General features: G+C 37.9%; 1 protein-coding gene across 1 annotated transcript; it reads left to right on the top strand.

Annotated features, from left to right (window-relative positions):
- Positions 1–2,940: 2,940 nt before the first annotated feature.
- On the top strand, positions 2,941–21,032 carry dph2 (diphthamide biosynthesis 2). Its single transcript, XM_036522040.1, has 7 exons — positions 2,941–3,005; positions 7,509–7,664; positions 13,265–13,377; positions 13,911–14,131; positions 14,478–15,179; positions 19,278–19,466; positions 20,414–21,032. Exons 2-7 carry the CDS (start codon positions 7,515–7,517, stop codon positions 20,536–20,538), a joined length of 1,500 nt encoding a protein of 499 aa, XP_036377933.1. The 5' UTR covers positions 2,941–3,005; positions 7,509–7,514; the 3' UTR covers positions 20,539–21,032.
- Positions 21,033–21,246: the final 214 nt, after the last annotated feature.

Genomic DNA, 21,246 nt, shown 5'->3' on the forward strand with positions numbered 1-21,246 from the left:
GAGGTACCCTACATTACTTGTCCCACATTCTGATGCCGTGCCTTCCTTCATTTTTGAATGGGGGGGTCAAAGACAGCAAACCTTCCATAACCTTTAATCACAAAATATGTAGTTGTGCCAATAGTGACAAAGCATGCATCAAATGTCAGTACAGCTCTTTCAATTGCAATGGAACAGACATAACAATATTCCCAAATTCCTCATCATAGCTGTTCAATTCTCATCAAATAATCTGATTACTGCAGGAAAATAGCAATAACTGTCCTTGTTGTTCCTTTGGTTTTTCAATGTTAATAATGTTAATAATAATAATAAATAAATGTAAATGTAAATATCATTGTCAACAGTGATGAAGAACTGAATCAAGATCATTGAATTCCCATGAAAACACATTTATCACTTTGCTGACTACAGCAGCTACATAGCTGTTGGCAACACAGAGTCTTCCAGCATGAGCATGACCCTGGTGAAAAGTTCAAATTCTGCTTGGCAAAGTAACTCTTGAACTCTTGACCTTGAATGGTTGTATGTGTACGGTTTTTAGCAAGTTACTCGCTTTAACCTGCCTCAACTCCCACCGCACGGGGTCGTTCGGCCGACGAAGACAGCGACCACTCAACAGCGTTCACAAGCACCACACATCTTCTGTCCTTTTTCACGTTTATTCTACAATCCACACATGAGCAGGGTTACAGAAGTTAGAAATAGATAGATACTTGTAGTTAGAAAAGATAGTAGTTAGCAGTAGTAATAGTTGTAGTTTGTTAGCTGTAGCTATAGTTGTAGCCTGTTAGGTAGTCAACAGCTCAGCTTCGCCGGTCAAACGCAAGTGAGCAACAACAGAGTTATACAGTACTATAAACCCCCCGGGAACATCGCCGCTAGGGGCGCTATAACACATACACACACTTCACAGAATTATTAACCACTTATGTGCATATGAAAGAAAACTCCACAGTATGTGTGTTCAAATGTCAGGCATGGAACACTCATTCAATTTGCATACATTTGAAAACTTTGCAGTCAGCAATTGTTTAGTTTTAATAAACTTACCTTTCAAAGCCTGTGTATAAATACCCTCATGCCAGTTTTACAGTATCAGGCTAATGTCAGACAAAGCTGTTTCCCACTGAAAAGGACTAGGAGAAAGCCAAACTACAGGCTCTTCCCTTACTAGGCCTATGTCTGCCGCCAAGCAAATAAAGAAAGCATTTCAAAAGAGTTTGTATATATAGGAAGTACTTCTATTGGATGTTATTTTTAACTGGTGTACCCAGTTATAGTTGCACTGTCGAGATGCACAATTTGATTCTTAAACTCAAACTAGTTCATAGAAAAAAAACGTACATTCTGATTTTAAGAACTTGTAATAAAGACAAAATGCAGTTAAACTGCTCCCAACAGTAAGTTTACTACTATTTGTATTCACACCCAACTTGCTATACATGATTTGTATGATGAAGACTCATGTGTTTCTTAATAGCAAACTAGATAAAACTATAATCTTGCTAGCTAGCCAACATTAGATTGCTTGTATTTACAGTTAGTCTTTTAGGTAGCTTAATGTGATTGCTAGCGAGTGATAAATCAGCAAACATGACATTTACATTAAATTACATATATAGCTGGCTAGACGCTTTGAACTGCTTCAGGATCTCTGGTTAGCAAGCTAGAGTCTACTGAAAAGAATTTCTCTCACTTGGTCGAGTTCGACCGCACAACAACGCATTTCTGTATTTTGAACTGTCCCGCTGCGTTCTTCCCCTACGGACATACTCGCCGATTAATACGAGTTAAAAAATATTTTAAGCAATCTAACGCTAACACAGCAACAACATATTAATGTGACTAAATAAGTACGCCTCACACTATGACAGAACTTCACAACAAGATGTGCAAATATACTACTAGTTTTGCTGCCTTAAATCGTGTACACACTACCTAGAACAAACGCTATTTAAGTGAGCTATCTCAGTTCCCCCAAGCAAGCGCTTGCCACCTACCACCTTACAATACATCTGCGCAAGACAGCCAAACTGCGTATATTACGTGAACATATCAACAGGATTAAAAAAAAAACAATGAAAAGTTAAATATGGCAACAACGTCAGTCCATCCTCCATGTCTTCCTTTACGACTCTTGTTTGCACCTCCACCACCCCCACACATATTAAATTAGCACAAGTTAATGTAATATTATTTTATCGACACCCCTGAACAATAACTCTGTGGGGTCATTTTTCCCCACACTAATTTTGAGATAGAAAAGGGACACTGAGGGAGTCCAATCAAACTTAGTTTCTCTATATATCTGGCCCTTTCTTCGGGCAGAAGGGTATTTAAATAGGCTGGCGTTGACATTTTATGTTAAAGCTGTTTCAATATACGGTGTCCCGCAATTTCCCATTCACTCCCTTTTAACTTCGTGGAATGTTTTCCCCCACGGCGGGCGTGGTTTTTCCCCCCATGACGCGTGCGCTCTGTCTCTATTGGCCAAGTCATGTTAGTGCAGGTGAAAAGCTATAGAAGGAGTTATGTACAGAAAGTAGTGGTGAATAAGAAATAGGAACAACCGTACTTTTTTTTTTCCAACTTAACAATCAGTCACTATAACACACTATGTGAATTGCTGCAGTGCTAAGCAACACACTGTTAAAATACAATACAGTTTCACACAATAATACGTCATAAAAAGTGGTACTCAGCCTCGTTGTGTGTTGATAACGAAGTTATCCAAACTGTGTTCACCCTGAACTGATCGCCCTCGTTGAGTTTTGTATGTAGCCAGTTCTAAAGGCAAGCCTAAACTACCCTTTACTCTATAAAATACTCTTTGGAATTCTGAACGACGTGAGATGTTTTTCCACTACTCACATTTACACTCCAGCTCAGTAGGTGGCAGTAATGCGCTTGAAAGTTGAGCTACCGATATACACCAGAAGAGGAAGCGCATCGCATGTGTGAGGTTTCCAGCAAGCACGTTTTTGTTTTTAAATCCAACACAGGTGAGTTGCACGGGAGTCATGATTTTATAAAAAAAAAAAATGTATATATATAATTAAAAAAACCCTGTTTCGTATGAATTCTTATGCATTTTGTAATATAGCTAGCTTGCTATGTGCCGACTCTACATGCATGCAGGAGGCATGTATTGCACTTTCGCTTAGGAGCATTCGTCAGAGCAATTCCCGTGTTAGGCATTTAGTGAGGTGGTCTTGGTTATTGCCAGGGTGTTTTCTTAAACAGGGAGGAACCGTACCTGCATTGTAGTATACGCTACCCTGTGTCAAAACATTACCGTAGAAAACATTAGAAAAAGGTACGAAATCAGAAAAGAAGGGGGTTGGCTTGGCCTAAATACTTCTCCTGTCCTCATTTTTCCACACGCACTCGGTGAGGGTTTTTTTCTTCTATAGCATTTGATTCGGATTAATATGTTTTGTACACGAAACGCCTGATAAACATATTTATATACTGAGTAAACGAAACGAGACCAATCCTTTACTGTTATCTGTGGTATGATCCTTATAGGACGGGTATCGAGCTGGGAGTTCAGGTGCATTAGTCTTTAGTTTCTATATCGAGATGTGGTACTACTACTAACTTAGAAAACACGACGGTTGCGGGTTTTTTTTTCTTCTTCAATAACAGGTGGTATGTCGCAGTAAATACCATAAATTTGGAACATTCCGTTTTCAAGATTTCCGTTTTGTCTTTCCCAATTGCCAAGTTGTATTTTCGTCTTGTATATGTCATGTATTGCCCGGAAGTCTTGGTAGATGGACACCACCACATTCAAGTTCGTGATTAGAGGACCAGAACTTGGGGCAGTGACGCAGGGTTATTCACCGTGGCCAGCGTTATTTTAGCTACCACATAACCCTGACTAAGTTAGAATTCTGTACCTTTTTTCAAAACGGGGACAGAAATTTGCCTGCCAAAGGGAAGCGGTGAGACTTCTTTAATAAGGGAAATCAGATAATGTCATTCTTTTATCACTGCGTCCTTGGGTCACATTTGAATGGAACCCATCTTTTCCCACCTGTAGCTTCATAGTCATCAGTAAATTTCCAATCCCACCCATCCGGCAGTTTCCCTTTAAACAATACAGAGGTTAAATAGAGTTCAACAATCTTGCGGGTCCACACCTCAAATGAGTAACATTACATTACGTTATTAGCATTTAGCAGACAAGAGCAACTTACGTCAATTACAGGTTTTTACAATGGTATCCATTTATACAGCTGGATATTAACTGACGCAATTGTGGGTTAAGTACCTTGCCCAAGGGTACAGCAGCAGTACCCCCTTGGGGAATCGAACCATCAACCTTTCAGTTATGAGTCCTGCTCCTTAACCACTATGCATCCCTTGTCTAGTCAGGTTGTGCAACATGTGGTAGAGCTTGAATAGTGTTATGCTCACACTGACTGGTTTGAGAGTGTTGTTATCCTGGTCTGATACTGTTGCTCATTCAGTGTGAATGGATGCACTACTTTTCTTTTGGGTTGGAAGTTGCTCTGGATAAAACCGTCTGCTAAATTAGTGTAATGTAATGAGATGTGAGCAAGGGGATGTCCAGGTTCAAACTGGAGACCTGCCTGCTTCACGTCACTTCAGTGAGTGTGAGAAACAACATGGTACAAACTGCGTTTTCTGAAAGAAAATATAACTAGCTGCTCTAGCTAGCTGGCTGGTTAACTAGCAGGCTAGTTAGTTATCCAAAGTAAGATGGCAAAGTGTTAGCTATAGGTAGCAGCAAAGTAATTTGCTGGTATGTGTCTAATGTTAGTGATGGAGGTTACAGTTGCTCGCACCCGAGTTATTGTTCCAGACACATATTTATTTAATTTGTTGTAGAATAAATGCAGAGCTGAAGCTGATGTTGGTTCTGATCTATTGTCGTGTGATGCAGACCAGTCATGTGAGTCAGTGAAGTTGGATTGGGCAGTGAAACTCCATTTGTTTGTTGTGAAAACACAGATGTAAAACCAAACGGAGTTGTGTGTAGTTGGAAACTGCATTAGGTGTCTCAGTGAGCAGTGTCTTCCAAGCCAGACTTTGACTGTATGTGAGTCCAAGTAGGCTAAACTTTTCTCGGTGAAAATGATTTTAATGACATTAACTTACCATGCTTGCCTTACTTTGCTATTCTTATTCTTTCTTTGCTTTTCAGACCACATTCGCTCAGTGATTGATTCTTGGTCCTTTGCTGTTCTTGTTGTATATGTTCCCCCTTGGTAGAGTTAAAAAAACATGCTATACATTTTTACAACTGTGGATGTGAAACACAACTATATATGTATTACCTGGGGACAAAAGCACAATCAATACCCTAAGCAGCTATATGACTGATATAAAGTTATGGATTTCAAAATATTTAAATCAAGATTTAAATCACTTTAAAGCAGTGGTCATAATTACTGGACCAAAGACTCAGAAACAAAAATTGAAAAATCAGGACCATGCACACTGCAACTGGTTCAAAATGCAGCTGCCAGATAACTATCAAGGAATAGAAACAGAGCTCATAACTCCTGTACTCTTGTCACTGTGATTACTGCTTGTTATTTTTAAATTTGATTGTAGGGGTTTTTGTATTTAATTGGTTTTTAAATCACAGATGTGCTTGGTACCTATGTAAGTGTGCTATATATCACAGTGCTACTAGCCGCTATGCAGCCTTAGGGCATCCACTTCTGAGTGTTCCATGTGTCAATTACAAGAAAAATGCAGAGGAAGCCTGTAGCTTTTATGCCCCCAAACTATGAAGCACCTTGCCATTGGATATCAGAGAGACATCAGAAATTGAGTATTTTAAAAGCTGAAAGTCACTTTTTTGGTTGGCTTTTGGATGATCACATTTTGGTAGTTTAGCATTTTTATTTTATCCATTATTAATACAGAATTTAAAAGCAATCTCTTGATTTTACAATGCCTTGTTTTTATTTGGTTTTTATGATAATTTCAATCAAGCTTTTATTATTATAATGTTGTCTTAAAATCGGGATTGTCACAAAGTGTTGTACATAATGCATTTTCCATTTTTAGATGACAATTAATGAAAAACTGTTCAGGCACCAGTTCAGGATTTTGATTAAGAAAATGTCGGAATGGCTGCCAGAATTCAGTAGGTCATGTAGCATGTTAGTTATACCAACTCGAAGGTTGCTTAGCAGAATACACTTGTACACACAAGTACAACAGCAGTGGCCCACGTGGGAATCAAATCAAAATTTTATGACAGCCATGTTAATAGATGTGTCAGGTGTTGCTTCACAACTATGTCATCATACCAGAGCATCAAGAACCCGGGTGTGCTGCTGGTTACTAACTTATCTCTCTCCAATAATACAGCGGCAGTGACACAGCTGCAGTTTCGTGCTCTTCAACATTTGTAACAATATGTACAGCACAACTGTTGGTTCAAGCCTTGATACTCTCTAGACTGGACTACTAGAAACACTTTTGGCTGTCTTCCCCTTGAGTGCAGAGCCCACCAGCTGAAATATAAGCAGCTGCTTGCCCTATCAGCAACTTGCCAAAATACTCTCATCTCACAACTCTCCTTTTGTCTGGGTACCTGTTACGGATCAGATAAAAGTAAAAACTCTGGTTCTGGCTTACAGAGTTGTAACAAAAGCTGGACCTCCCTATTTACAATGTGTAATCACACCCTGCTCTCTTCAACTTTAACTCTTGCTACGTCTGGACGCCAAGTAGTCTTCTAATGTTTACATATGTACTCTGCTCTGCCCCAAGTGGCAGAATGACCCCCTTACTACTTTCACAACTGCAGATTCACTGTCTATTTTCTATCACAAATTAAAAATTCACCCATTCACAATACACTTGGGCTGTCCATGCTCTCACACCTTCCCCTCCTGACACTAATACAGGATAGTAGCTGTAAAACTACCACTACGTCTGATTAAAGCTAAAAAGATAAAATCCTGGTGGCACCTCAGGCTTTTGCTTGACATAAATTCAGTTGAAAACATGTTGTGGAGATACAAACCTGAGACAATTTAAGGTTGTACAATTTAAGCGTAATATTTTTGGTAATATCTTAAGGTTTTACATCCTTTGACAGAACTTAATCCCATTGTGGCAGTGTTTCCCGGCACTAATGTTTTAATATCTGTGCAGCTAATTGCCTAACCCTATTGAACACTTTTTGTAAGTCACTGTAGATAAGAATGTATGCCAAGTGACTGTAAGGTTCAAATAATGGTTGTTTACAGTGTTGTAACAGCTACAGTTGCACTTGTTGTAAAATATTATATCATAATATACAATATAATATACAAATACAATATTCAATGAGCTGTAGTGCAGCTATAACTGTCAGACAGCCGTCAAAGAGTTTTCAAAACGTTTCATGGTGTTACTAATATGTGACTGAACTACTTAAACTTTCTTCATGACCTGTTTGTCAGGAAGGTGTTTTGAATGATTTAGTCAGTGATATTTTTAAATACTGTTTTGGTTTATTCTTTTTTCCCCAGATTCTCATGGCCACATTCAGCAGTGATGGTGAGCAAGTCATCCAGCGTTCCCTGGCAGCTGTTTCAACAGTGAAGAACACTGAAGTGGAGAGCCTGGAAGAGGTGTATCAGATAAAAGAAACATGTGATTTCATTAATAAAAATAATTTCCATAAGGTTAGTAATGAATCTACAAACTTGTAAATGGTAAAACATATTTATACAGGGATAAACACATCAAGAAATGGATATTCATGCTTTTACTGAATTATACTCACAGTTTATAAATTATCAGGACCTCTGTCTAGTGCAAATTATAATCCAGTGGTCCACAGTTATCTTTTAAATATCTTACTAGTGCATAACTATAACCAATTTGAAATTAATTTTTGAATACATTTAAGGAATTATACATAGGGATGTGATGTGACCTGCTCTGTCAATGTATGGACCTCACAGTTTTGTTTTGTTTTTTGCCTGCCATTTCTCCTGTCACTCTGGGGAGAAGACTTAATTGTAATAATTGTTAAATTGTAATTATTCCTCTCACAAAAGATCTGATTTTCCAGCACCCAAATCAGAAACAGAAAAACCTAGGCTTTTAATTATTCATTGCTTTATGGAAACACCCTAATCATTAATAAATGCAGTAGCACTGTGTTGGAATATAGTTGCAAAAAGAAACACTTTATTTCATTAAATACATTTTTCATTAAATAAATCAGTCTTTTGAAACCAGTTAGGCTTCTGTCAGGGCTTTCTGTGATGAAGCCGGATAACAGAGCTTGCGTCACCCTTCAAGGTGCGCAAAGAAGCCTAAAATGGTGGTTCTGGGAGGAAAAAATGTATCTACGCAGGCTGCATTTGTGTATTGTTTTTTGTTGTTGCTGTTTTGATCAAATTAATTCAGTTTTTTATCAGCGAAACGAAAGGTTTAAACAAACAGTTGTTTCTGTGAACATGTTTCATCCTCCATTAAAATGAATAGATTCATGGATTATCACTTTTCTCTGCCGTCAATTAATTGATGGTCTGAAATGTATCATTTACATCCCTTTTCCCAGATTTAATGTAAAGAGGATGTGTTCTGTAGAGCCAAAGAAGACTGTTGCTATGTCAATGTGTATGTGGCAGATGTTGGCAGTTTTATATGAAGAAATTCTCCTGAGTTCAGTACAGAAGGACAAGATATGAGTGCTGGACCAACACAAGGGGGTTGTATTATGAAGCAGGTTCAGCTTTGTCCTGTTAAACCCAGGTAAACTGGCTTCACTGAAACGGAGTCTGAGCTGTATGTATCACTGTGTAACTAAAGCTGATCCATCATCAGCTTATCAAGTGAAGTCAATGCAGGGTTAACAAACTTAAGCACGAGCACGTGCACAGACTTTGGAAGCCAGCAACAAGTGAACAATAACATCTCATGATTAAGAGATGAAGGAGCGTGCAGCATCCTTTTCTGTTTTCTATTTTCTGTCAACAGAATTCAAGGTGAACTAAAATCACTGAACTGAATCATGTACCCATAAAGGTTTCCTGCTATCCCTCACAGCTCTGACATTTTGGTGGTCAGTGTACTGGATCAAGGTCAATCTCAATCATTTGATTTGTCACTCTGTAAACCATGTTGTGCATCAGGCTGTACTTTACATGCTGTGCATTTGGAATTTTTTCCATGTTGATTCTGAAAAAGGATTTAGGATTGACATAATCTGCCTCTTGAGCTGCAGGGGTGCAATTTCATGGAAGTGAGTACAGTCCAGTGTGCCAATGACATTCGGAAATCCTGCCGAGATAAATGTAACCTATTGGTCACTTTAGCCTGTGTAAGAAATCATGCTCACAGATAGCCTAATAGCAACAGCAGTGTCGGACGAATGTCTTGGTAGCAAGGAAATGTATTAAAAATGTTCAAGAAACGTTTTAAGGAACACTTTTCACGCTGGTCGACATACTGTGTTTTTGTTTAGCATCCTCCACTGTGTACAGGAAGGTGCCGCTTACAAGAAGTGTACTGCACAGCATTTAGGTTGGAGGCTAAGAGTGTCGCAGGATATATGGATCAAGTAGGGCTGCTCGATTATGGCAAAAATCATAATCATGATTATTCTGGTCAATACTGAGATCACGATTATTTAACATGATTACTCACTGACTTTGGAAACATCATGCATTTATTGAACTTTTAAGAAAAACTTTTCTTGAACTTTAACCCTTTCACACATAACTTATTTTTATGCTATGTAGTGCATGTGTAGTGTTACATTACATGGTTCATTATGTATTCATTAGTGGTATTAAACTTCTTCATAATCATTGGAAGCCAAAATAGCAATTGAAAATAAAATTTGATTAATCGCCCAGCCCTAGGCTCAAGTAATTTGCACAGATAGATGAGGCCTTCTCTTGAGAACCTGTAATGCTCATTAAGGGGGTCATACAAATTCCCAAGGGGATGACTCCTCTTTCTCAGTAGTTTCCGCATGTAAAGCTCGGATAATCCACGCGCTCTCATCAGTGAGATCATTTCATAACATGACCATTTTGTTCTTACAGATCAACATTTTTAATTGCACAATGTAGCTCTGTGTAGGCTACATGTTAAATGTTTCACAAGTGTAAAGTACTACGATCACAAATGAATTAGTTCTGAAATTAGTTTCAGTAGTTTAATCTGAACCATCTCAAGACAGAAATAAAAATCTGGCAAGTTAACCTTCCAGAGGATAGGGTTGACGAGCTGGATGTGTTGTTTTGGTAATTTAAATGACTGGTAGTCAAGCTGTATTCATGGTACAGTATTTTTTGGAAAGTTAACCTAATAAAAGTTAGGGGGATAACTCCATGAGCACATGATGCAGCCTCCATGGGTTCACTCAATTCTTGTTTGCTTAGGAAAAGAACAACAGGGATCCAGAGTGGGTAGAAGCTTTCTAATATTGAGTTTCACATGGTAGCAATGATGCAGTATTTCAGGTGAAATTTCTTAGTATTCTTAGTTTTAACTTCAAAGTTCAAACTTCAAAGTTTTTAACTTCAAAGTATTTTTGAAGTTTCTATTCCATTTAGCAACTACCACTGGAAATCACTTTTTTGTGGAGAATTGACCTAGTCTTGTTCTAATCTTAGTATTAGTATTTAGTATTTTACAGTTATTTCCAAAGGTAATGTTATTTGGGTTAAAAAATTCTGTCTGGACCACATTAGATGGAGCTGAAACAAGACTAATTATTAAATAAGTAGAAATTACTTGGGCCAGGATGGCATATTCTTTAAGAGTGGGCTTAAAATTAAGTTGTAATTTGATATGCCTGTGAGAAGTTTGCCATGTTCATGTAAGGGTTGTTTAACAGGAGCTATTTCTTTGTCCAACCATTTTTCAAAAAATATATTTGTTTCGGAATGTATGTCCTTATTACTCTATATGTAATAAGTATGTGTTGAAAAGTGTTGTTTGGAAAGCAGTGACAAACAGTGAAGTGTCTGTTTATGCACATTAGATAATTTTATGGGAAGCGTGGTGAAGTCAATGAAAAAGAAAGGTCAAACATTGTAATGGCTGGAGTATGTGAGCTGGAACAAAATTCCATATTGTGGAAGGATTTTTTAAAAACATATTGTGAAAGGATTTTTAACCACTTTTAAGTGGTGATTTCGACAAAGTTCTGATGCCCCAGAAAATACTTTATATTTCAATGGCTGACTTTTTTTTTGGGTGAATTTTACTCTTCTACTTTTACTTCTTTTGTGAGAGGCATCAGTGAGCTTTTTTTTTTTTTTTTTACTCTCCTGGCATTAAAAGAAACCATACAGAGTGGAAGAATATTTCATGGCTGAAATAAAGGCTGAACTTTTTCAGCTGGTGCAGGAAGTATATCCTCTGCTGGGCCTTTTTTGCAATGGAGACAGTGTTTGTCTCCCACTTTGGTTCTTTGGAAATTATGGTTCCCTGAAACCTGAAAGTCTCCACAGCCGAGACAGCGCTACCTAGTATGGTGAGGGGAGTCAGAGGTGTGGAATTCCTCCTGAAGTCCACCATCATCAGAATCAGAATCAGAATAGACTTTATTGTCATTGCACGGTGGGGGTGCAACGAAATTGTGGGTGGTCTGCAACAGCAGCGCACTGAGGAACATTTATGTAAAACACAGTACAAATAAGGCACGCGACATAGGAGAAAAAATACACAAAATATACAATAAAATACAATAAATACAGTAAAATAGAAATTTACAAATTTAAAAAAAGAAGACACATTGTAAATGAAAAGAAATACAAAGAAAAGCTTGTGCGTTAATATGGCCTTTATAAAAACTACTTAAAGTGCACAGTGGAATTGCACAGTTGTATTGAGGTAGAGGGTTGGGGCGGGGGGGGGGGGGGGTGTCAGTGTTTGTTAGCAGTCCGTATGGCCCAGGGGAAGAAGCTATTGGTTGGTCTGGTGGTGTGGGACTTGATTGACCTGAAGTGCTGTCCGGAGGGCAACAGGTCAAACAGGTGATAGGCGGGATGTGAGGAGTCTCCTGTGATGGCCTTAATTTTACTGAGGCAGCGGGATCTGAATATGTCGTCCAGGGTGGGCAGAGGGCAGCCGATAATTTTTTGGGCGGTGTTAATAACCCTCCGCACAGCCTTCCTGTCCTCAGCTGTCCACTGTTTTGAGCATGTTCAGCTCTAAGTTGTTGTGGCTGCACCAGAGTGCCAGCTGTTAAAGGTAGAAGAGCAGTAGGGAGAGCTCACAACCCTGTGGGGCGCCAGTGCTGATTGTCCGGGTGGTGGGTGTGAGTTTCCCCAGCCTCACTTGCTGCTTTCTGTCTGTTGGTAATCCACTGACAGGCGGACTCCAAAGCCCCCACATTGGTTGTTTTTCTGTCTTACTTGTTTTGCGTGGTTTGCATGATTTTTAATTCCAGACAGCCTCACATGGCCATGTGCAAGCAGGCCCGGCGTCTGCAGGGGACAACCGGGGAAGTTGTCCCGGGCTCAGCCCAGGGGGGGCGGCCCAGGAGAGAGTGATCCTCACGAGCTATGTGTACTGTTACACCCCTACCCATAACGTAAAATAAAAATGTGCTACAGCTGTAATACCGTATACTAATACCATATCTTTATGGAATTTTCTAGTCAGTGCCACTGCTCTCTACTCCATTTGCAAAATGTAATGTACATTACTCGCATGTTATCAAACAGAAAAATTTTATGAAGAAACAACATTTGTCTTCTAGTTTACACAGTACAATAATATGAGAAGCCAGGTGAACTCATATGTAGCATACTGTCTCTCCACGGGGTCTGAATGAGGAATTGGACTTGTGTTGACTTCTTTAAGATTTAAAATTATTAATTTGATTATACATTAATTTTTTCTCAGTATAAACGTGTTTTATATGTAATTTTTTAACATTTTTGTAATCATTGTGCTATTTTGTCTTTCTTGTGAAAGGGCTTTAGGATCCTCTGAATTTGCATCCACATTTTGCAGACTCCTGTATTACCTATACTGCAGCTAATTTAATGGTGCTTCTCTTTATGCATTGTGTTGCTGCTACATAACCCATTGCCTGGTCTTATGTTTATCTCCTATCAGTTGATTGTGAACACTTACTTTATCCATAAATTAAAGCATGATATACCAGAAAAGCCAAATGACTGTATAATTTAATGAATGTAAATGACCAATTAAAGCATTTCCTCTCAAGTTTTTTTTTCTCAAGAAAGGTAAACCCTTGTAAATGAAAAGACATTTAATAACTATAACATATTTTCTTGTTTTTAAGGTTGCGCTGCAGTTTCCAGATGAGCTACTGGTTGATTCGGTGCTGATAGCTTCAAAAATAGAGAATGAAACGGTAGCAAAACTACACATCCTGGGAGATACCCCCTATGGAAGGTAATACATTTACATTTACATTTATTCATTTGGCAGACGCTTTTATCCAAAGCAACTTACAAGTGAGGTAGAGTACAACGCAAGCAAAAGACCACAAGGAGTCAACAATATTAGAAGCACTGCATGACCAGGTTTCAGTGTTTGGCCAGACAAGGCACAAGCTAGCTGGTACAGCTAATGAGTGTGTTAAACCATTAGATTGCACAAATTATTCTTTTTTTTGTGGGCTGGCAACCAACTGTGTACACTTGACATGGAATAAACCATGACTCATAATTAAGGTTTCTCTTTCCATAGTCCCAGCTGAAAGAAGTGTCAGAAAGCAGTATGATACTAATGCTATTACTCTGTTATTAGCTGTTAGCCTATATATGTTTTTAATGTTTTCAGAATATTGTATTTGAGGACAGTGTAATTTAATAATTGCTTATAAAATCAGAAGGAATTTTTTGTACTGTAGATGTCATTTTTTAAATCAACAATGAACAGCAGGAGTGCACAAGGAATAAATGAAAGCATGATTTGATTTTCAGTTGCTGTGTGGATGAGATTGCAGCAGAGCATGTTGGGGCCCAGTGTATTGTCCACTATGGAAGGGCATGTCTCAGTCCTTCAAGGAGGCTGCCCCTGATGTACGTCTTTGGGAAGAGACCTGTGGACCTTCAGAGATGTGTGTCCTCCTTTCAGGAGCTCTATCCTGACAGGCAGAGCCATGTAGTTATTCTCTATGATGTCATCTATTCCCATGTCATAGGTAATTGCCTGGTTCAACTTTTTATGCTTTCATAATTATTAATAAAAAGTAATAAATTAGTCACACTAAAAGGATTCCCTTTACTTGCTTCCAACATATGTGAGTGTCATCCCTCACACCACGCCAGTATAGAATGAGTATTTGACGTAGCATATTTACTAACTTGCAAGTGGGATACAATGTTAAGCAGTAACATCTTTTAAATATTTGTTCGTCATGATAATCATGATATTTTGGTACAATTACTATAACATGAAACATTTCTTCTCTACTTAAGACATGCTAACAATGCTTTGTCAGTGATTGTTTTCATGTCCAGCAATGACATTTTTTTTCCTCCATTAAGATGATCTTCTGGACCTCCTGTCCCCCCAGTATCCAAATGTGGTGAAGTCAACCCTCCATGTGGAAGGAGATCAGTGTCACATTCATGGACAGATACACAGTCAACACATAGACTCTGGACATGCACCAGCTCATTCATGCTTGAATGGATGTCAGTATATTCAGAAATTTGGACGGCAATTTTGCTTGAAAGAAGGATTGAAGATGGATGAATACAGTATGTTCTACATAGGGAAAGAGGGTGCCACCCTAACGAACTTTATGATGACTTGGAACCACTGCTCTTTCAGCTCCTTTGATCCTGAGATGATGGTAGGGCGGGTGGAGACAATCAGCATAAACCGGGCATTGATGAAGCGGTACTACTTGATTGAGAAGGCGAAGGATGCTAGTGTCGTGGGTATCCTGGTTGGAACTCTTGGTGTAGCAAATTACCTTACCATCATTGACCAACTGAAAGATATAATTTGCAAGGCAGGGAAGAAGAGCTACCTGTTTGCCATGGGAAAGCTGAATGTTCCTAAACTGGCCAACTTCCTGGAGATTGACATTTATGTGCTCATTGCTTGTTCAGAGAACTCCCTGCTAGACTCCAGTGAGTTTTACCGGCCAGTGGTGACACCCTTTGAGATGGAGGTGGCTTGCAACAAGCACCGGAAGTGGACGGGAGAGTATGTGACAGATTTCAGGGATCTCCTGCCAGGTGAGTGAGGATTGACATTTTGAGACCACATTACATTTTCTAGAAACAAAATCTAATGTAAATGTAAATCATTATGAAAACAGAAAACATTTCAATGAACCACTGTTTGTATTACAAAATGAGGAAGGTGACAAACGCACTGCCATTCAAATGCAACAAATCATTGTGGCCACAGTTATATTAAACAATACTGACTAAATTCTTTGGGGGGGGGGGAAAATTTACATGAAGCTTGGGTTCTTCTAGGATTTGAATGTGCAAACTCATCTGACAAAAGGGGTCTATTTGCAGTGGTGGAATTAGAACTGGAATTTATCCCCTGCAGTTGCTGAAGAATCACTGTACATCCTTTGGAGAGATTTGAGCCAGAATTATTTGTTAGTTTAATTTCTCTGTATGTTTGTAAATATTTATGAATTTCCACAGAAAATGTCAGATTTACAGAATATGAATATGAATGTATAAAATTCCTCACTGTAATTCCCTTGCATTATATTCCCAAATGTTTGTTTCTTATTTGTTGGTCTCTCTTCATATTCAGCTAATTGCTGCATCTTTTAATTGTGGCTAATTGCTTGTCATTTTCAGTCCTTTGATGAAAATATATGACAGCCAGCTACAGATACACCTCTTGAATTTTTCACACATCTGACTTGAAAACTAATGCTAGTAAGGTAAAGTAAATGAATATGGAGTGTCCTAATAAAATTCCAGTGGTAATTTAGGATATCATTTGTTTTGCCGCTGTGGGTTCCTGTTGCCAAACCATTAGGGAGCCCCATTTATCTCCATTTTTGTTTTTTTTTTCCCAGTAGAAATTTCTTAACAGGTATGAATACAAAAAACAAAATCAAAATGCACAGGTTGCTGAAGACCTTGAAGAGCTTGCCACCTTATAAGATAAAAGTACTCATTCAAAAAAGAAAACAATCAAAGACATGCAAAGAGAAAACAAAAAATGTACTTAAATTAAAAAAAAAACCTGTAGCCAGTTATAATGGAATAATGTATTGATGAGGATTGATTATTTATTTTCCAAGTGCTGGGATTCATCAGTCATATTCAGTTTCAAATTTATTTTTTTTCCTGATTATTGACATTTAGACATATTTAGCTAGATATCCTTAATTAATGATTGAGCTTGTTCTTAAACTTGCTATATGTATTGAAATTTATAAGGAGGGTGGTTTTTAAGGTAATGCCTTTGTTTCCTTGAGGTCAATTTCTTAAAACTTTTGGACAGCATTTTGACTTGGATTTGGTCAGGAAATGATTCTGTGAAGGCTTTAAAAAAGACATCATTGAAACTGTTATAGGTCTTTTGAACATTTATTTCTCAATAATATCCCAGGACATCCCAGAGAGATTGTCAATGAATCTTTTCATATTTGATATTTTAGATTTTCTTAAATACATTCACTTGAGGATCCTGGATTAAGGAACAATAAAAACAGTACAGACAGGAGGATGGTCATACAGTATATGTCATTATTATGAAAACCAGTTACACCAGATTTAGATGAATAGTTTGTAAAAGTAAAAAAAAAAAATTATGAAAGATTTATTTGTATGTGTGGTCCTAGTGTAGTGGTTTTCAGACTTTTTTTTTTCAGGCAACCCACATTTTTTAATATGACAAAACATAGTGACCCTAATACATAACAAATAATGGACGTAAACAAAAAGGCACTGAACATGCAGTCAGACAGAGTTTATATGTCCCATTTTAATTTCCCATTTAATACAGTGTTATTATATTAGAATATTATCTAAACAAATTTTCTCAGTATGTGCTGTAGGCTTATTACTATCATCAGTAGGCTGTCAGCACAACAAGTTTCTCAGTAAGTGCTGTATAGTTATAATCTGTTTCATCAGAACAAGTTTCTCAGTGATTACATTATATGGTTACTGGGTTTACTGCAAATACAAACTTAATTTTACGTATGAGATATATCGACATTGTAGATCTACAGTTTGGTTTGGTAGCTTAAGGTAAATTTCCCTTGAACCACCAATGGGTCCCAACCCAGACTTTGAAATGTGGACATGTGGATAAAGACTGCATATATATGCAGTCTATCTGCATATATATGCGTTAAATCAGTATTAAATTCAAGTAAACAGTGAATTTACCCTGTAAATTCTACTCAGAGTTGTATCAAGACCATCACTAAACTTATTGACATTTGAACTTGGGGTTCAGTAAATGCAACCAAAATTTTTTGAAGACAGGGAGCATGGGACAGTTCAATGAAAACTAGGGGCCACAGTATAGTATAGTGATTAAGAGAGATGGACGTTTTTCCAAAAGCAAAGGACGGCCCATATATATGGATATATACACTGAGTGGCTACTTTATTAGATATACCTGCCTTTTCTATGAAATAGAGTGCTCAATCAGTGACAGAATCACATATTCAGACTATGCTATTTAAAGCAAGTAGGGAGGTGTCTACACATTGGCCCTTTTCAGGAGGATAATGCTGCATGCCACAAGGCTACGATTGTCCATGAATGGTTCCAGAAACATGGCAGCTTACATGAATTCAGTTTATTACAGTGACCACCCTAGTCACCAAACTCAATCCAGTCACACATCTGTAGTGATTCCACACTTTCAGTCAGTCAGATTTTATATATTTTATAGTGCATTTTTACAATGAAGACTGTGACAAAACACTGTACATATAGCATAGTGCATTTTCCAGATGGAATCCAAAAGCCAGACAACCCTGACCAGTTGGGGAAAGTTGGGTGCTTCAGATCTTCCTCCTGCTTTAATGGTATATCTATATATCAGTAAAAACAAAGTGGACCAAACACAGGTAAAGAGAACACAAACGCTGTTGTCATATCCATAGGGGTATGGATCCAGATGACACCTACTGATCCATTAGAATGCAACACGGCAAATAAATTTTCTTCTTTGAAGACCCAGTTCTGAACAGAGTGCATCTTTCAGTTGGGCTTTAAGCCAGAAAAACTAATTATTTAAGTACTTAATAGCATGCAGAGAGGAAAGTTGGGAATGTATACTTACCATTTTTGTGGTAAGTATTTCTGTTATCACCAGTAGACATGGAGACCTTGTGACCAGCTGCAATGAAATGTCTAACAGTAGATTTTCATCTTTCCATCCAGTAGCTTCATGCTCTATATTATGTGTTTTAGCCTGTCTTGAGGGTTTGCCTACATATTGCAAACCACAGTTATATATGAGATACATGACATTTGAAGAGCTCCAAATGGCAAATTGTTTAATCATTTATCATTTGTAACTGAACTTATGAACTCTTGTTTTTCTTGAGTCAACACAAGCTACACAACTGCATGGGAAGTAGCCGGTCACTCTATCTAGGTGATCAGTCTTATGATTCTGAAGGATGTAAGTCTGCTTGAACAGTGTAATCTCTGATACTCTTGGACTTGCACGAGGAAAAAAGGAGGGTTTTTAAATCTTTTCAACTCCAGAATCTGCTGATAAAACATGCCAACGGTTTTCTACAATTCTACAGATGTCTTTGCTTAGGGGCGCATGTGTTGTGGCACAAGGAGCATTTTTTAATCATCTCTCTATCCCCAGTAGGGTTAGAAAAATTTTGATCTGTAGTTAAAAATAGTATCAAGCCATGCTGTAGGATGTCCCCTGTCCACAAAATTTGTAAACATCAGCCTCTCTGTTAAAATCAAATTGGGTGGAGCAAATATGTTTGAGTCTGAGGAATTGAGAGGATGAGCCATAGCAGCATGCAACAGGCTATCTTTATGAGTAGGTTTGGTATGTAAAATTCTGATGTATCTAGGTATAAGTTAACATTAGCCAGAGCTGAATAAAAAAATATTTTTTCAGCCCCTGTGGAGGTGTTGCCCTCTCTGTTTTTTTAGTATGAATTCCTTTTTCTTGTTCATGTGTACATGTCCACATTAGTGTAGGCAGACTCATTTATCTCACTGATGAAGGTAATTATTGAATGTTCATTAATTGTCGGATTGTATATTGGCATCTTAAAATTAATGAATATATGAAAAATGTAATTTTTCAATAAATGCTTTTATTTCATGCATCACAGCATTAACAGGAGAATTTATTGCAGGGGCTTGCAATCATGTGAAGGTCCCTAGTCCAGATGCCAGTGATGACAGTGAGGAAATGGACATCTCCCTTATCACTGGGGCTTTGCGTTCTACCTGTGTCACCTCTCCTGAGTCTGTAGACATCAGGAGTGACACCTCCGTGATCAAGAGGAACCAGACCCTCATGGTAGCACAGAGCAACACAGCAGGTTGTAAAGATCTTACTGACATTCTGTTTTCATTCGGTCCTAAAGTGTTCAGTATTTCTGTCATTCCTGTTCAATAAGACAAAGGAGATGTTAATTGAATTATGTAATTTCCTACCTAACCAGTTCTGTGATAATAAAAGTTTACTTTTCTGGGGGTCCCTAGTGGCTCAGTCGGCAAGGTGTTTGATTTGAGTACAGGCTGAATCGTACAGCTAAGGTTTACACTGGTGGAACAAATTTGGAACAAATTTGGCTTGTTCTGGCAGGGTAAGAGGTGCGTATTTCAGCCAGGGATTCCCCATTTTATTTCTCTTATGCATGCTGTCATGCCTCTGCAAGTTGATCCATTGATGTTAGTGAAGTAGTGCCGGGCTTCTGCCCTCTGCTGCTGTGTTCTTTGTGACATGTAGTGCAAAAAATAGCCGTTGGCTGCATGTGAGAATGTCACAGGATTAGATTTGTCTCGCTTCAGTGCTTCTGCACAAGTACTGGCATGGTTACCTTGAGACGGGACTAGTATACAATTAGTGATTCCAAAAACAAGGTTGCATATTTTGTTGAAGAGGTCAGTATAGACAACTAAAGCTGAAAAGGTTAGATGAAATTAAAAAATGACAATTTGGTTTTCTCATACTCTTTACTGTCCAGATTTGTGTTTTCAGTCTTACACTTGCTTTCATTAATTTTATGTTTGCTTTTTATTTGTACTTTTTAATTATATTGTCCTTTTTCAATTTCAATTTATTTAATTGTGTTTAAATGTTTATCATCTGTTGCTTTATTTAAATTAAATGTGAATTTAAAAAGTCTAGAGTATCAATGTTAAAACGTTTTGTTAATTAAACAAAGGTAACTTATGTTTTTAAAGCAAGAGACAATTCAGTTCATGAGTGCTTAAGATGTGTTCATATATAACGCTGCTCTTACCACATTGCTCTCTGTTGCAGCCTCTTTCTTGATGGGTCGCAGCTGGCAGGGGCTGGAGCAGAGACTGGGAGAAACTCCAGCCATGAAAGCGGTAGAGGGAAGAAGAGGGCTTGCTATTGCCTATGAAGAAGAGGGAGGGACGTGATATTTCGGGTTACATCGGATATCCTAAGACACTTCTCTTAATGTGTGACCTGTTGCAAGTCAGATGAGTAAAACACATATCTTAGCTTTTTAGGCCATAATCAACAAACTAAGCAGCTGTACATTTGAAGCTTGTACCCATGAGGTAAATAAACAGTATAAATCGGTTCTTATCTTATCTTATTTACTTGTGATTTTAATTGTAACGCACAAGAACATTCAAGGATCATTTTGTGTTTGGGACAAAGTGTCCTGACATAAGAACAAAGAGTTTCTCAATCAGTCTGGGGCTCCAAATCAGGAGTACATGTGGAAGAGCGATTTAAATTAGGTTTACATTAAAATGAAAGGCTTATTTTTATGATATAAAATATGTCATATAATTATAAATATTGTAGGGGTAAGTACTGTGCGAATATCATCTTTTTCAGACATTCTTTGCCTTTTTATATAGGTAGAGAAATCACATAAAATACAAAAAAGCAAAAAGTCTAAGGGGAGAAAAAGAGACAGAAAAGAAAAATGATGCCAGTAAGTACAGTATAAGTAAATAAAAAGTAAGAAAGACATGGCTGCCAGAATGCTGAATTTATTTTGAAACACCTTGTAATTTCTTATTTAATCAGGTCTAAGGACCATAAAGGAACTTCCTTAATTTTTTGCTGTCTTTTGCAATCGGGTTGCAGTTGGAACTTCTGGATCAATAGAA

The sequence above is a fragment of the Megalops cyprinoides genome, chromosome 2 (assembly GCF_013368585.1).
Source record: "Megalops cyprinoides isolate fMegCyp1 chromosome 2, fMegCyp1.pri, whole genome shotgun sequence".
Taxonomy (NCBI): Eukaryota; Metazoa; Chordata; class Actinopteri; order Elopiformes; family Megalopidae; genus Megalops; species Megalops cyprinoides.

Bases quoted from the DNA above. Each gene is read 5' to 3' on its own strand.
- dph2 (XM_036522040.1), top strand. From the start codon at position 7,515: ATGGCCACATTCAGCAGTGATGGTGAGCAAGTCATCCAGCGTTCCCTG. The intron at 14,132-14,477 runs GTAATTGCCTGG...TCCTCCATTAAG, and splicing joins CATCTATTCCCATGTCATAG to ATGATCTTCTGGACCTCCTG. The intron at 19,467-20,413 runs GTTGTAAAGATC...TCTCTGTTGCAG, and splicing joins AGCACAGAGCAACACAGCAG to CCTCTTTCTTGATGGGTCGC.